The sequence below is a fragment of the Trachurus japonicus genome, chromosome 4, assembly GCF_045865225.1.
Source record: "Trachurus japonicus isolate A0001 chromosome 4, Traja_1.0".
Lineage (NCBI taxonomy): Eukaryota > Metazoa > Chordata > Actinopteri > Carangiformes > Carangidae > Trachurus > Trachurus japonicus.
Genome location: NC_140910.1, coordinates 8,187,023 through 8,200,757, shown reverse-complemented (window position 1 = coordinate 8,200,757; position 13,735 = coordinate 8,187,023). Strand labels below are relative to the sequence as shown.

The 13,735-nt window shown below is 43.8% G+C and overlaps 2 protein-coding genes across 4 annotated transcripts; one reads left to right on the top strand and one right to left on the bottom strand.

The window, feature by feature from the left end:
• Positions 1–784: 784 nt before the first annotated feature.
• nit2 (nitrilase family, member 2) lies at positions 785–9,160 on the top strand. Its single transcript, XM_085773718.1, has 10 exons — positions 785–835; positions 1,078–1,196; positions 1,981–2,101; positions 3,153–3,241; positions 3,337–3,430; positions 3,520–3,594; positions 3,691–3,769; positions 5,343–5,441; positions 6,844–6,899; positions 8,631–9,160. Exons 1-10 carry the CDS (start codon positions 808–810, stop codon positions 8,729–8,731), a joined length of 861 nt encoding a protein of 286 aa, XP_085629844.1. The 5' UTR covers positions 785–807; the 3' UTR covers positions 8,732–9,160.
• LOC146988408 (T-lymphocyte activation antigen CD80-like) lies at positions 8,931–13,715 on the bottom strand. 3 transcript variants are annotated; one of them, XM_085773716.1, is made up of 6 exons: positions 13,599–13,715; positions 12,557–12,638; positions 12,137–12,460; positions 11,760–12,044; positions 11,217–11,393; positions 8,931–9,508 (listed from the first exon to the last, which is right to left on the bottom strand). In XM_085773716.1, exons 2-6 carry the CDS (start codon positions 12,618–12,620, stop codon positions 9,435–9,437), a joined length of 924 nt encoding a protein of 307 aa, XP_085629842.1. In that variant the 5' UTR covers positions 12,621–12,638; positions 13,599–13,715; the 3' UTR covers positions 8,931–9,434. The 3 variants fall into 3 exon arrangements, with proteins under 3 accessions (XP_085629842.1, XP_085629841.1, XP_085629840.1); XM_085773715.1 differs by lacking the exon at positions 13,599–13,715 and adding an exon at positions 12,802–13,023; XM_085773714.1 differs by lacking the exon at positions 13,599–13,715 and having other exon boundaries at positions 12,557–12,775.
• Positions 13,716–13,735: the final 20 nt, after the last annotated feature.

Below are 13,735 nucleotides of genomic sequence, written 5' to 3'. Positions count from 1 at the left end.
AGATAAACAGGCTCTAGGGTATTTAGAAAAAAAAGAAAACAGTGACTACAAATTAGCCGCCGGCCGTCCTGGGCTACCGGCCGTTCTTCTCCAGAACACACAGGTGTCCAGTCCGTCCCTGCAGCTGCACTCGCTTCGGCAATTTGTGAGCAGAGGCAATGCTGCTCCGACGTCTGCTCTCTCTGTATGAGCGCGTCGCAGAGCCGCACATACAGAGCACATATCCGCTGATCTTTTTTTTTCTTTTTGAGGAGTTGGCGCTTCTGCATGCACCAACAAACTGGCTTGCACACCACGCCACGCGTGTAAAGGGAGGGCTGTGATTGGAGTGCGGGACGTTGGCTGTCCCGTCCGGGACAAATCAAAACCGGCTATATCCCGGGACGTCCCGCACAATCCGGGACGGTTGGCAACCCTATTTGTATGTAATATAATACTCATGATCTTTGCTTCTGCTGGTTCATTATTAAAGTCTCCGTCTCTCGCACTGAAACTTGATTGGCAGTAAAACTCCCACCTCTTCTGACGTCACTGCGTCTCTGAACTTCACATTAAAAGGGCGTTAACTTGATTGACTGGAGCGTTTGTAATGGAGCCACTTTAAATAAGAGTATTATTCGAACTATATCTACAGAAATATATCAGTATTGTTGTGTTTTGTTATATTTCCCTCTGTCGGACGCAGTGAAGTCGCAAAACGGCTATAGAATAAGTGCAGGCTCTTATTTTGAAATCCAAACCGCCACCCGGAATCACATGTCCTGTGGCTGCTCTGGACTGAAACAAAACAGTGACTGCTCTGCTCCAATGTCCAACTTAGCGAAAGCCATGTCCAGTAAGTATGAAGCTGTCCACTGTGTGTTATCTTATGTATGATACTGAATGTGTATTTACCTGCAGAGAGCTTCAGTGGCTGTGTGAGGTTAGTTAGAGCAGCAGAAACACACCGACTCCTCTGTGTGTGTGTGTGTGTGTGTGTGTGTGTGTGTGTGTGTGTGTGTGTGTGTGTGTGTGTGTGTGTGTGTGTGTGTGTGTGTGTGTGTGTGTGTGTGTGTGTGTGTGTGTGTGTGTTGACAGAGTTCCGTCTGGCCGTGGTCCAGCTGCAAGTGACCAGCGTCAAGGCGGACAACCTGAGCAGAGCCCGCAGGCTGGTGAAGGAGGCCGCGGGGCAGGGCAGCAAAGTGGTGCTGCTGCCGGTGAGGAGGAAGAGGAGGAGGAGTTAGGGTATAGGCTGGTGGTGCTGGTACTTTTAAGTCTGCCTTAACCCCCCTGTTGTCCTCCTGGGTCAAGGAAAGAAGGAAGGAAAGAAAAAAAGTTGGTGGAAGGAAACAGATTGGATCAGGGAAGGAAGAAGAACGAAGGGAAAGAAGGGAGGAAGGAAATGAAAAGGATGGTGGGAAGAAGGAAGGGAGAAAGGAAGGCAAGAAGGATGGGCAAAGGAACAGATTGGGTCAAACGAAGGAAGAAGGAGGAAGGATGGAGGGAAAGAAGGGAGGGAGGAAAGAAAGAAAGAAAGGGAACAGATTGGGTCAAAAAAGGAAGAAGAAGGGAGGGAAATGGTGGTGGGAAGAAGGGAAAAAGGAGTGAAAGAAAGATGGAAGAAGGGAGGACCAATGAAAGGAAAGGAGGGATGGAGAGACAGGAGGAAAGAAGGACCATTCGAAGCAGATGGAAGGAGGACAACAGAAGGGTTTTAAAGAAGCTCTCCTTTGCCCACGTGCACCCTATGAAGTATTACTGATACCTGTTACAGACTTTAAAATATGAGAACTGATCATAAGTTTGATTAGAGACGTGATCCCTCACCAGCTTCCCACCACACATGAGCAGGTGGAGGTAGAGACCCAGCTCTCTGCAGTGGTGTTTTGCCCCGGTGCAGAGCCACACACTCCAGACTGCTTTGCTGCACCTGTTGAGATAGTTTGTTACCAGACGTGGGCTTCTCCCTGTCAGACTGACGGTCTCTGTCCTGTGACTCAGGAGTGCTTCAACTCTCCCTACGGAACCGGCTTCTTCTCTGAGTACGCAGAGAGGATCCCAGGAGAGTCCAGCCAGGTGCTGTCAGAGGCCGCCAAGGAGAACAAGGTGTACCTGGTGGGAGGTAGGAGGGAGGCATACAGTCCATACTAAAGTAGAAGTGTTATTGCTCTTGAATGTTGAATGCTCCAGCCCAAAGTAACAACTCTATATTCCAGATAGATGTACATAGCAGAGAAACTACAAGTGTTTTTTTCCAAATTCAGTTTGTCTGGGGAACATGGAGCATGTAATTATCACCTATTGCTGTGTGATCGGTTTAATTATAGATTATCTAATTTCTTTAGATTTAGAGAGGGACTGTGTCCTTTTAGAATATGAACTTGGCACAGAGTTACAGTTTAACTCCACCCACAGAGTTAATACACAAACTCACTGTGTTTTCTGTCTGTCTGCCTTTTACACCAGTGTCATTTCATCACATTTAGCAGCAGCGGGTTAGTAACTGTCATTTACACCACAGACAGAGTAGCACAGCAGTCTGTCACTGTTGAAATTTTATTTTTTTTAAATTAACCTTTAATTTCCCAGGCAAGCAATTAAGAACAAATTCTTATTTACAAGTGCAGCCTGAACCAAAGAGTAAAGGCTGTGCTTTTTCTATAGAGCACTTTTCATACAAGAGATATAGACCAAAGTACTTTACTATTAAATAGTACAAAAATTTGAATGTTAATGGTACAATATGTAAAACATCAATAAAAAACCAGGTTGAATAAATATTTTTTGAGCTGCTTAGAAATAAAGAAATTTAACTCACTCTAAAGTAAAGACCAAACACAGTAGCTCTGAGTATAGAGCTGCTGTCTTCAGCATCACTGTGTCTTTCTGTGGGAGTTTGAAGTGGAGGAAGTTAATAGTTTACTGGAGCTACTGTACTATCAAGTTCAAGTCTGTGTTTTCACAGTCACTTTACAGGATGATATGACAAAACACTGATTAGGGCTGAAGGTTTACTAGAGATGCCACTGAGTTACAAATTGCAAGAGCTTACATATTTTGACACAGACACAGACAGTATACTAAAGTATTAAATATACAGTATACTAAAAACAAAAAGATCTTGGTTGTTTTGTGCAGGGGAGGAATTAACCATGTGATGTCATGTTGATCAGGATCCATCCCTGAAGAGGACGGTGGGAAGTTGTACAACAGCTGTATGGTGTTTGGTCCTGATGGAGAGCTCATTCTCAAACACAGGAAGGTGTGTGTGTTGGGTTCGTTCTAAAACCTCCTCAGTGAATGGATCTCAGCATCATCATCATCATCATCTTCTCTCCATCTCCGTCCTCTGTGCAGATCCACCTCTTTGACATCGACGTTCCAGGGAAAATTCGCTTCCAGGAGTCAGAGACGCTGAGTCCAGGCAACAGTTTGTCAATGTTTGAGACACGTGAGTGACATCTCCTGACTCCTGCTGTGTCACAGTAGCTGGATGAGCATCATTTTATATCTGTGTGATTTCTCTGTTTCCTCCTGCAGCGTTCTGTAAGGTGGGCGTGGGGATTTGCTACGACATGAGGTTTGCAGAGCTCGCACAGCTCTACAGCAGGAGAGGTGAGTGTGCTGTGCTGAAATGGGTTATTTGACATTAGTTGTGCTGCTTTTACTTGGCCGGTAAGATAACCAAGCTGGTTTTGCTCCGGTCCTCAGGCTGTCAGCTGCTGGTCTACCCCGGAGCCTTCAACATGACGACTGGTCCAGCGCACTGGGAGCTCCTGCAGAGAGGGAGGTCAGGCTCAGTCTCTATCAATCAATCGCTTTTATTGTCATTGTCATAAATAACAACGAAATTCCACCAAGTGAAAATGCTCTTACGTACCATTTCATATCACAGTGAGGTCTCTCCCACATTTGAAACTTTATATGGAGTCTTGATTCATAACAAGATATATTTGTAAAAACAAAACACACTGAGAAACCAAATCCTGCAAGTGTTGGATGGTGGCTCCGGATGGGCGGGGCATGGTGACTGCTTTGTTGTGACATCATAAAAGTCACATAAGTCCTGATAGCAGTTTTTAAAGGGATACGCCAACTTTTTTTTTTCGTGTCTTGCCTCACTTCCGAGTCGATGACAAGCAGATAGACACCATCATTTTGACTGTGCATGCAGTAACAAGGGAGATAAGCCCGCATCGCCTGTAATTAGCTTAGCTCAAATGCTGGAAGTGCATAGGTAGTGTTAGCCTGCCTCCTACCCGAGCCGAAATCAGCAGTCAGAAACTGATTTCATTTTAGCTATAAACTCTGTAAATATATCACTTTATCAACATTTCAAACGTTTTAGGCGAGAAAGTAGCCGTTTAGATCAGCAGTGTGTTGTTTATTTGTCTAAATAGGCCTACCAGCTGTTTACAATTTTGTTCGGACGAATTCGGCGCTACTCAAGCTAGCCGTTGTGACCAACGCACTTCCGGTTACTTTCACAAAATAAAACACCCGTTGCCCTTTACATACAGAAGTGCTTTTACTTTGAAACAGGAAGCTAACCTACCCTCGATGTAGCTAGCTTGAACCAAAAAAACGTCTTTGCTTGAACGCTCCGTTTTGACCGATCTGGCCCTGTTACCGGCATTTGACCGCTCAAGATGCCTTACCGGAGAGTTTTGTCAGCTCTGAGACGAAGATCGACCCGCCGGTTTCCGTTTAGAGTTGCTGAAAAGTTTCTCTGATGACTTTAGGTGGAGGCAGGCTAACACTACCTATACACTTCCAGCGTTTGAGCTAAGCTAATTACAGGCGATACGGCTCTATCTCCCTTGTTACTGCTCGCACAGTCGAAAGGATGGTGTCTATCTGCTTATCATGGACTCGGGAGTGAGGCAAGACACGAAGAAACAAAATGTTGGTGTATCCCTTTAAGGCTCAGTTTCTGAATTCAGGCTTTGTGGACCGAGGCTTTGTTTCTTGATACAGCGTATTAACATAGAACCCTAACCCTAGGCCTGATCTATAACCTTTAATCATATAATAACACATGGACATCTACCTTTATACTGAATAGAGCTTTGATATAAACATATACATTTATACTTTATGGGCCCTTTAACACATCTCAATTATAAAAACTAAATATTCCTGTCACCGCAGGCTGAGATCAACATCATGAGATATGAGGAGGGTGACAGAGAATCACAGACTGTGGAACAAAAAAAGAGGAAATGGTTTAAATCCCACAACTACAGCTGAAGTTGATCTAATATGTCACATGAACTCTTGCTGTTGCTTTGGTCATACTCGACTCTGCTGGTGATACCACTGCTGTCATCACCACGGTGACCTGGTCATTGTCTTGTGTGCAGGGCGCTGGATAACCAGGTGTACGTGGCCACGGCTTCACCTGCCAGAGATGAGACGGCTTCATACGTGGCCTGGGGTCACAGCACCGTTGTAAGCCCATGGTAAGAGGGGAGCTCACAATGCGGCGAACCGTGTCACTCGTGGTCAAAAGGACAGAGGAGGGTTAGAAAGAGAAAGAGACAAGAGGAGATGACAGAAAAGGATTAAACAGGAAGCTGTGTGTGACTGACCAGAGGAGATGAAGCAGCAGTGATGGAGGATTTATTCACACAATTCACTTGTCAGTAAAAGTAGGAACACAACAATGTAAAAATGACTCCAGAGGAAGTGTACAAAAAAAATGTGTTACTTTTTTCTGATAAGTAAAAGCATCAAATTACTGTTTTGCATCAATTTTAATGATTTGAATAATGTTTATTGTTTAAAGCAGAAGTAAGCGATCCGGTCGTTTTGGCTAATGCTGCGTTCCAGGCAGGCTTTTGAAACCGTAAATTACAGCTTCAAGTCACAACTTACGACTTTGTAGCGTTCCAGGCAACCCACTCGTGTTTCTCCGACCTGTTTTACCTGTGAAAGTCACTATAACGGCCACTCGTAACTTCCGACCCGTGAACTCGTACCAGATCGAACTGGTACCACTTCACAGGTCGGAAAAACACGAGTTACGAGTTGCCTTGAACGCACCATAACAGTCCTCGTCCCTACGTCACCACATTCACGGCATCCCTCGGCTGCACACACAGCCCTGCATGCCGTTCTCTCTCCTCATTGGATAAAAACTGTAGGATATGATAAATGTTTTCTCCTCGGCTCAGAGCAGAGCAGAGTGACTGACAGACCCGTGTTTCGGTCCAAACACTCTATGTAAGTGATTGCTGTCGGAAGATATAACTATTTAAGACTTATATTAACACAAATATATCACTTACTTCTGCTTTAATTTGCAAAGTAACTTGCTGTGAAGAACACATAGTTTTAATGTTGAATAATGTCACACTCAGTGAAACGGTGATCGAGAAGCTACAGCCATGTAATTACTCATGTACAAGTACAATAAATGATACTTAAAGGTCCAGTGTGTAAAATGAAAACAGTGACATCTAGCATTCAGATTCTATTATTTATCTATTAAATAATTCTCTTGTTCATTTATGAGCGTGAAACTCTTGAAACGTGCTCTTTTTTGTCCCATTCCGTACAAACATGGCGGCGCAAGATGGCGACACTCTCTAAGCAAGACCCTTGTATATATAAAATAAGAAGAATAAGGCTATGAAAACCAAACCAAATTTTATTTTATAGTGATTATACACTTATACAGATATATTCATTGGTAGTACTGTATATTCCAATTTTGCCAAGAAACCTTGACAAATATTACACAGTGGACCTTTAAATACAGTAGCTGAGTAAATATAAACTACAACTACAGTCTGCTCTGTCTGTGGATATGTTCAGGTGTTGAGTTAAACAGAGCTGTAATTTGTTGATGCGTCTCTGCAGGGGTGAAGTGATCTCCAAGGCCGGAGCAGAGGAGGCCGTTATTTACGCTGACATCGGTGAGTGTTGGACTCGTCTCTGCAAAGTGTTGATCAAACAAGCACAGGCTGATTTCCCCAAGTGACGTCTTTTTGATGCACTGCACAAGGGCTCCGATAACATCTGCATGATAAAAGCAGCGATGCGTCTCAGCGCTCTGCTGTGGTGTTGGGCACCGTGACCGTGACAGACTCAGGTCACACACATCAGGCTGCTGGGTCATGTCACGTCATGTCTGAGGTGTGTTTGATCCAACTGAGGGAGAATTAGTGGACTGATGCGTCTCCCTGATGTCAAAGTGTGGTCAGATTACATTTAAACATGACATAACGTGGAAATAAATCTTACTGAGAATCATGTGATATAAGGTGCAAACAAATGAACTCAAAACAGTTCAACAAAATAGCTCAATAATGTTGTAATGCATTACAGTCATACATACACACACTGACATTAAAAAGACAAAGGAGAAACATAGAAAAAACAGAAACAGGACACACTCATTATGTCCACGGCTCCTCACTTCCTTCCTTCAGATTATTAAGATGAACTTTTTACTGTTAATAAAACATAAGAAACTGCTGGTGGTTCCTCAACACTGGGTGATGGATCAGATGTTCAAATACTGTAGCAGAACCTCCTGTCATGACTCTTGACAGTTTCACATCAATAACCCTGTAAGTTGGGGCAGTATTGAGTGGTATGCAAAGGTTTGGCCTTAGTACCTAGTGCCCCCCCCATTTGAAAAAAAAAAATACTACACTGATATTGCTTAAAATATTGCTAAAGAGTGTTTTATATTTAAAGCAGAAGTAAGCGGAATGTTTGTGTTAATATAAGTCTTAAATAGTTATATCTTCCGACGGCAATCACTTATATAGAGTGTTTGGTCTGAAACACGGGTCTGTCAGTCACTCTGCTCTGCTGTAAGCCCAGGAGAAAACTTTCCTTGTATCCTACAACCTTTATCCAATGAGGAGAGAGAACGGCATAAAGGGGCGGTCCTCTCTGTGTGTGCAGCCAAGGGATGCGCGTGCATGTGGTGACGTAGGGACGAGGGCGGGGACTGCTAACTCCATCGGCTGACAGGAAGTTAGACAAAACGACCGGATCGCTTACTTCTGCTTTAACTTTATGCCTTTTGGAGATCATTTAATCTTTCACTGTTCACATTAACACTTGTTACATTAGTTTCAAAATAATGGACAAGTTCAAACTGAATGAGAACAGTGATGGTGTATCTTCTCCCAGTCAGCTTCAACTGCATGTGTTGTGGGTCTCTGAAAAGATTGTAGTTCACTTTTTCTACAGCATCTGTCAGTCACGAGGGTCTGACCATTTAAGAATCATGCAAGTTTGTTTGGACATACACTGGGTCCAGAAATCTAAAACAAAAAAAAATTGTCCTGCAGAGTCTTAATTTTTTTCTGAATTTTCCAACGACACTAATTCACCCCCGTCTTGTTTCCGATTGGAGATCCCGGCCAGAGAAACATCGGTACAGTTTGGTGATACAGAAGAGGACAATGTGTCAGACATTTTACAGAGATTGTGTGAAGCAGGTGTTTATTTAAACTTTAAATGTTCATTGTAATAATGATGTTTTAAACACCTGACAATGCACAACAACACAAACTACAGACTGCAGAAACCTGACTGTAGCAGCCTGCCTCACAGAGGTGGACTGGACTCCACTGCGTCTGGTTTCTGTTTATTTGGACTCATCATTTTCACCCCGTGTTTCTCTCCAGACCTGCAGTATCTGTCCGACATCCGGCAGCAGATCCCCATCACGGTTCAGCGTCGCCACGACCTGTACTCCGTCACGAGCGTGCAGGAAGGATCGGGCTGAGGAACCAGGTGTGAAGCAGCCAAACAGGAATCCAACAATGACGTCTCCTTCCTGAGACTTAATTAATTGCGGAAACAGGAAATGCAGCTGGAACAGTCGCTGATTGATCCCCAGTGATGTGAGTGCAGTGATGCTGCAGACCTCGTCAGGATGGAACTGTGATTACGTCTCTATAAGCAGTCGATGGGCTGAGAACTGACGGTATACAGTAGGTGAGCAGTGAAGAACTTCATAATTAGCTCCAGAGATTAACTTTAGAGAGAAACTATTTTTACTGGACTGATCTCCATCCAATTGCTGTCTGTTTGGGTCTTTAATCCATTTTGCTTATTCTGTCTCATGACAAATGTTAGTTGATAATGACTGTTCACAGATTTGAAATGTAAAAAAACAAAAAACAAATTGTTATTATTAAAAGATATGAATCGATCTGTGAGGTGAATTAAAAACATCTGCAGCTATGACTCTGTATGAAGTGTTAGAAAGGTAGTCAAGCACACACAGAACAAAGTGAAGTGATGAGATGAGCTTTTCCTGAAGGAAAGTGTAACTTCCACTAGTTATACTTATCTATACTTAACCCCCGCCCTCCCCTCCAAACACACGCACACACACACATTAAATATTCAACCCAGTGGTTTATAAATCAGTGCTCTATTGCCTGAGGCAGGAAAAAAGTGAGAGTTGTGGGGAAGCAGCTGTTTTAAACATCTGTCTCTCTTGACTGTGGCTTCATGGCCTCGGCCTCCTTCTCGTGCTGATGTCGCCTCTTGTATCCTGAAGAAAAAACAAACAAGCAGGTTTTCAGTGGATACAAAAGCAACAGCATGTAACGGAGTGTTCCGCCTCGGTAACATGAACACAGCGGTGTGTTGAAGAACGGCTTCAGAGCCATTATGTTCGCCAAACACCAAGACAATGCAGCGACAGAACAGTGGATCAGGCCTACTGATGGGTTAACCAATCACAGCTCTGTTCAGCTCAGGAGGACAAACCTGATTGAGAGCCTGCTCAGGAACAAACACACACTCATTACCCGCAGGTTTATGGATGTGAAACGCTGACAGGTTACCTGATACTGTGGTTACACAGGCGCCCTGTCGTGACATGCCTGTCACATGATGCCACCAAAACCATATAGGATGTTATGTCATTTAAAAAGTCTATGACTGTCGCCATGTCAACTAATACATGAGCACAAACAATCAAAGGAAGAAAGTGCACTACAAAAATACACTTCAACAAGCAATGTGGACTCACCTTTATGTATTTAACAGTGTTTGAATAGGTTATATAGAGTGACATTTCCATAAATTCTGTGGAAATTAAGAAACTAGAACACAACTGACTGACAGAGCAGACGTGTCACAGCGCTCAGCTCCGTTCACTGCAGCAGACAATGTCTGATACTAGAAATTACAAGGTTGTTTTTTAAAGTGCAGTGGAAAGTGTAGAAATACAATCAAAACTCCCAGTTGCAAAGAAATGTGCCGTAGCTAAGTCCACCGCTAAGAAAGCTTTCATGTTTAAAGCTCCCTCTGACTGGAATAAGTTGCCTGTAAATATCCGATACACATTCTCATTTCATTTTTTAAATACTCTGTCCTCCTCTTATCTCAGAAATCACTGTACTTGTCAGATGTAACACCCCCATAATGCTGCTTCTTTGCTGCTGATCCACTGACGCTAGCATGAACATTATTACTTCATAACTTTATATAACCTTGTTTTGTCTGATTGATTTGTCTAAATTTTACTGTTTTGTTGTTATTTATTGTTTGTTTGTGTTGTCTATGGTCTTGTCTATCTGTGACTATTTTGTACACCGTTACATGTAGGACCCCCTGGAAAACCAGATAGCATATCTCAATGGGTTTCTCCTAATGAAGAATTTTCCAACAAATGTGACATCGCTGAGCTGAGCTGTGGATCAAACATGACCAAAGGAAAATGGCTGATGGTGTTTTCACTACGGCAACAAGCTACTGTTCTCTCTCTCTTCTCATTACTCACTTCACAACATTTTTTGTCATTTTTTCGTCATTTGATCCCCTTCAGGTGCAACTGGTTGTTACCAATGGAAACGTGGCTCATGGTAACTAACCTGAGAGTGAAATGAAGACCAGCCTGACAGATCTGTGAGGAACTAGAGGTGTGGTTTTATTTTGGAACAGTGGAGACTGTGGACAAGCTTGTATCTAGGATTTGAGTCTTATCCTGGTTTTGATCTTGTGTGTGACGTGACATTTACATAGAGCATAAAAAACATGGTGATTCACACCGCCGGGCCCCTATGTGCTGTTGCGGCACAGAATGTTGTTTATATGCAACAGTATTGTGGTTTGTGGTGGAGCGTTCAGGTAACACCTCCTGAAAACCAGGACCATTTGAATGATTACATGCACAAAACATAAGCAGATCCTAACCAGTGCATGTGTCAAAATGTGTAGTTGGAGGGAGTGTGTCACCAGCAGGAGATGCCTACCTCTCATTTGACGCTGATAATGGTACTCCTTCTTCCTCCTCATACTGATCCTGTCCAGGTGGATCTGATAGAACACTCCCGCTATCACCATGACGCCGACCACCACACAGAGACCCGTGCTGAAGATCCACAGGCCCTCCGATGCTCGTCTGATAATGGGGCTGCCCTGCACTCCATCTGAGCCAAACAAGTATTAGTGAGATTCAGGGCCGTTGCTAGGAATTCTGGGCCCCCTTAAAGAATACTAAAGTGGGCCCCTACCCCCCTGACTTTTCCACTGTTTTTTCTTAGACTACGTATGTATTATCATTTCTTATTTAGCCTACTTTGTTTTGCAGCATTACTATGAGTATTAGTCAGGGTATTATGCAGAATAAATCAGTCATACAAAGATTAGACTACTGGGGTTTTTGTGGGCCCTACTGGGTGCTGCATGGGCCCCTAGAATTATCACCACCTTCTTCCTCTATACAACGGCCCTGGTGAGATTAGTGAACAACCTGCAGACTTTACAACAGAGGGAGCAGCTGTGGGGTCACTCACAGCTGGTGGACATCAGGGTTTGGTTCATGGGCAGGTTCTCTATGATGCAGGACACCCTGGAGTCTCTGGAGACGTTGACCGTCAGCTGGCTGGTGATGTTGTAGAGATGGGAGTCTGGGAGCGCCGCCGCCTGGGTCCTCACCGAGCCTTCTGGGGGCTCCTCTGTGTCGTTGATGAGCCAGTAGACAGCAGGTGCAGGAAAACCTCCGCTGGTGTGACACAGGAAGGCCGTCTCGTAGCCCGGCGATGCTTCCCCCCTCTGGAGCTGTGGGGAGCTGAAATTGGCTGCAAACAAAACATCCATCAGAGACAGGGGGGGGGGTTATAGTTTCTCTGAATAATTCCTCCGATCACCTCCATATGAGTCGGACACTGACCTGCTGTTCTGAGGCACACGTTGCACAGGGCAGCACTTTGATTCTCCCCTGACAGGAGGAATAGTTTATAACAGCTGTTGTCGTCCGTGGGAGCGACCGTGGGCAGCTCCAAAGACAAGTTTCCAGTCAGAGCAGCATCAGCGGAGAGTTTTGCACCGATGGAGCTCCATTCCTCAACAGTTGCATCCTCTCTCCACTCTGACCTCAGCACCACCTCACTGTCTCTCCTCCACTCAATGGAAAAATTCACATGGTTGGACAGTTCAGGGTAAAAGCAGGGCACTGAGACCGGTCTCCCCACTACGCCCAGGACAGAGTCTGGCTCTGTGAATGAAGAGAGAGAGAGGGTAGATTGTTAGGTTTTTAGTGACAGTGGTTATATCAGGGTGTAATCTACATGAGCAGACAGAGTCATCTTACCCAGACAGGCGCAGACAGTGAGGAGGCTGAGCACCAGTCCCGTGCGCCACAGTGCCACCGGCATCGCCCTCTGTGGGCACGGCTGCGCGCGCAAGACGCAAAAATAGTTAAGAGATACTTTGCTTTTGAGCAAAAGCAACAAAGACATGTCTCTAATTAACCCACACACATAAATGAGTATACATATATCAGTCTACGTTTCCGTCCTCTGCTGTTTCCTTTTAACTGCTCCAAGAGTAACGCACACAGTTCATCACGCTGAAGGAATCCGCCGTCATGTTGCGGCTTGTTGATCCATGACTGAGCTGACTTCTCCGTCTACCTCTGCTTCTCTCTTTTCTGGTTTGGTTAACAAATGGTCCCCGTCGGATTTGGAAATGAACTTATTCCCAGGCTGAGCTAACTTAACTTTCACAGCAGCCTCCAAAACACACAGATCCTGTCAGCAGCTCAGTCCAACCTGTTTGACTTCTTCTCAGGTCACACACACCCACACGCCCACACACACTGTGTGAGGTAGACAGGATATGACTGTTCACAGGTGTGTGCGAGTGCGACAGGAAACAGATATTGTTGAAACTAAAACCAATTATTAAACTTTGCATATTTTGGAAACATGGTAGTTATTTTGAACAGCTAAACTAAGCAACTTTGTCTACTTTAAAAAATGAAACCAGATTTCCGTCTCTCTTTCTCTCACATCCTACATTTTTTATTGATTATATCATTTTCTTACTGTGTATTTATTTTCATTTTCTCTTTTAATTTTTTTTCTGTTTTTGCAGTTTTGTTTTCAGTACTGAACTAATGTTATTTTTTAATATTTGTTTGAATTTTCAAATAAGGTTAAAGCTCCACATATGACTATAATCTTGATTAATATAATATACAATAATGCACGCAGAAAATAGAAAATGAACAAAAACAATTGATCTAGACATAAACTCTAGTCAAGTGTATGAGACAACTTCATCAGATAATGCAGCAAATGACAAGATTAAACATCCAGTGTAGCTGAAATACATCAAAAATCAGTTATTACCTTAAATAAGCTGGGATGAAATGGACCAAAAGCATGAAAACAGCCTGTGTGCCCCTTCAGTCTAATACCTCCAGGATTAATTACAAATAGCGTACCAAGAATGAGGCTAAAGCTAAGCTAGCACTGTAATGCCAGCC

What these genes read in the sequence shown, in the direction of transcription:
- nit2 (XM_085773718.1), top strand. Translation starts at nt 808, where the DNA reads ATGTCCAACTTAGCGAAAGCCATGTCCA. An exon ending in TTTGTCAATGTTTGAGACAC is followed by an intron (nt 3,431 to 3,519) that starts GTGAGTGACATC and finishes TTCCTCCTGCAG; the next exon opens with CGTTCTGTAAGGTGGGCGTG. An exon ending in CGTTATTTACGCTGACATCG is followed by an intron (nt 6,900 to 8,630) that starts GTGAGTGTTGGA and finishes GTTTCTCTCCAG; the next exon opens with ACCTGCAGTATCTGTCCGAC.
- LOC146988408 (XM_085773714.1), bottom strand. Translation starts at nt 12,704, where the DNA reads ATGTCTTTGTTGCTTTTGCTCAAAAGCAAAGTATCTCTTAACTATTTT. An exon ending in CACTGTCTGCGCCTGTCTGG is followed by an intron (nt 12,461 to 12,556) that starts GTAAGATGACTC and finishes CTTCATTCACAG; the next exon opens with AGCCAGACTCTGTCCTGGGC. An exon ending in CGTGTGCCTCAGAACAGCAG is followed by an intron (nt 12,045 to 12,136) that starts GTCAGTGTCCGA and finishes TTTTGTTTGCAG; the next exon opens with CCAATTTCAGCTCCCCACAG.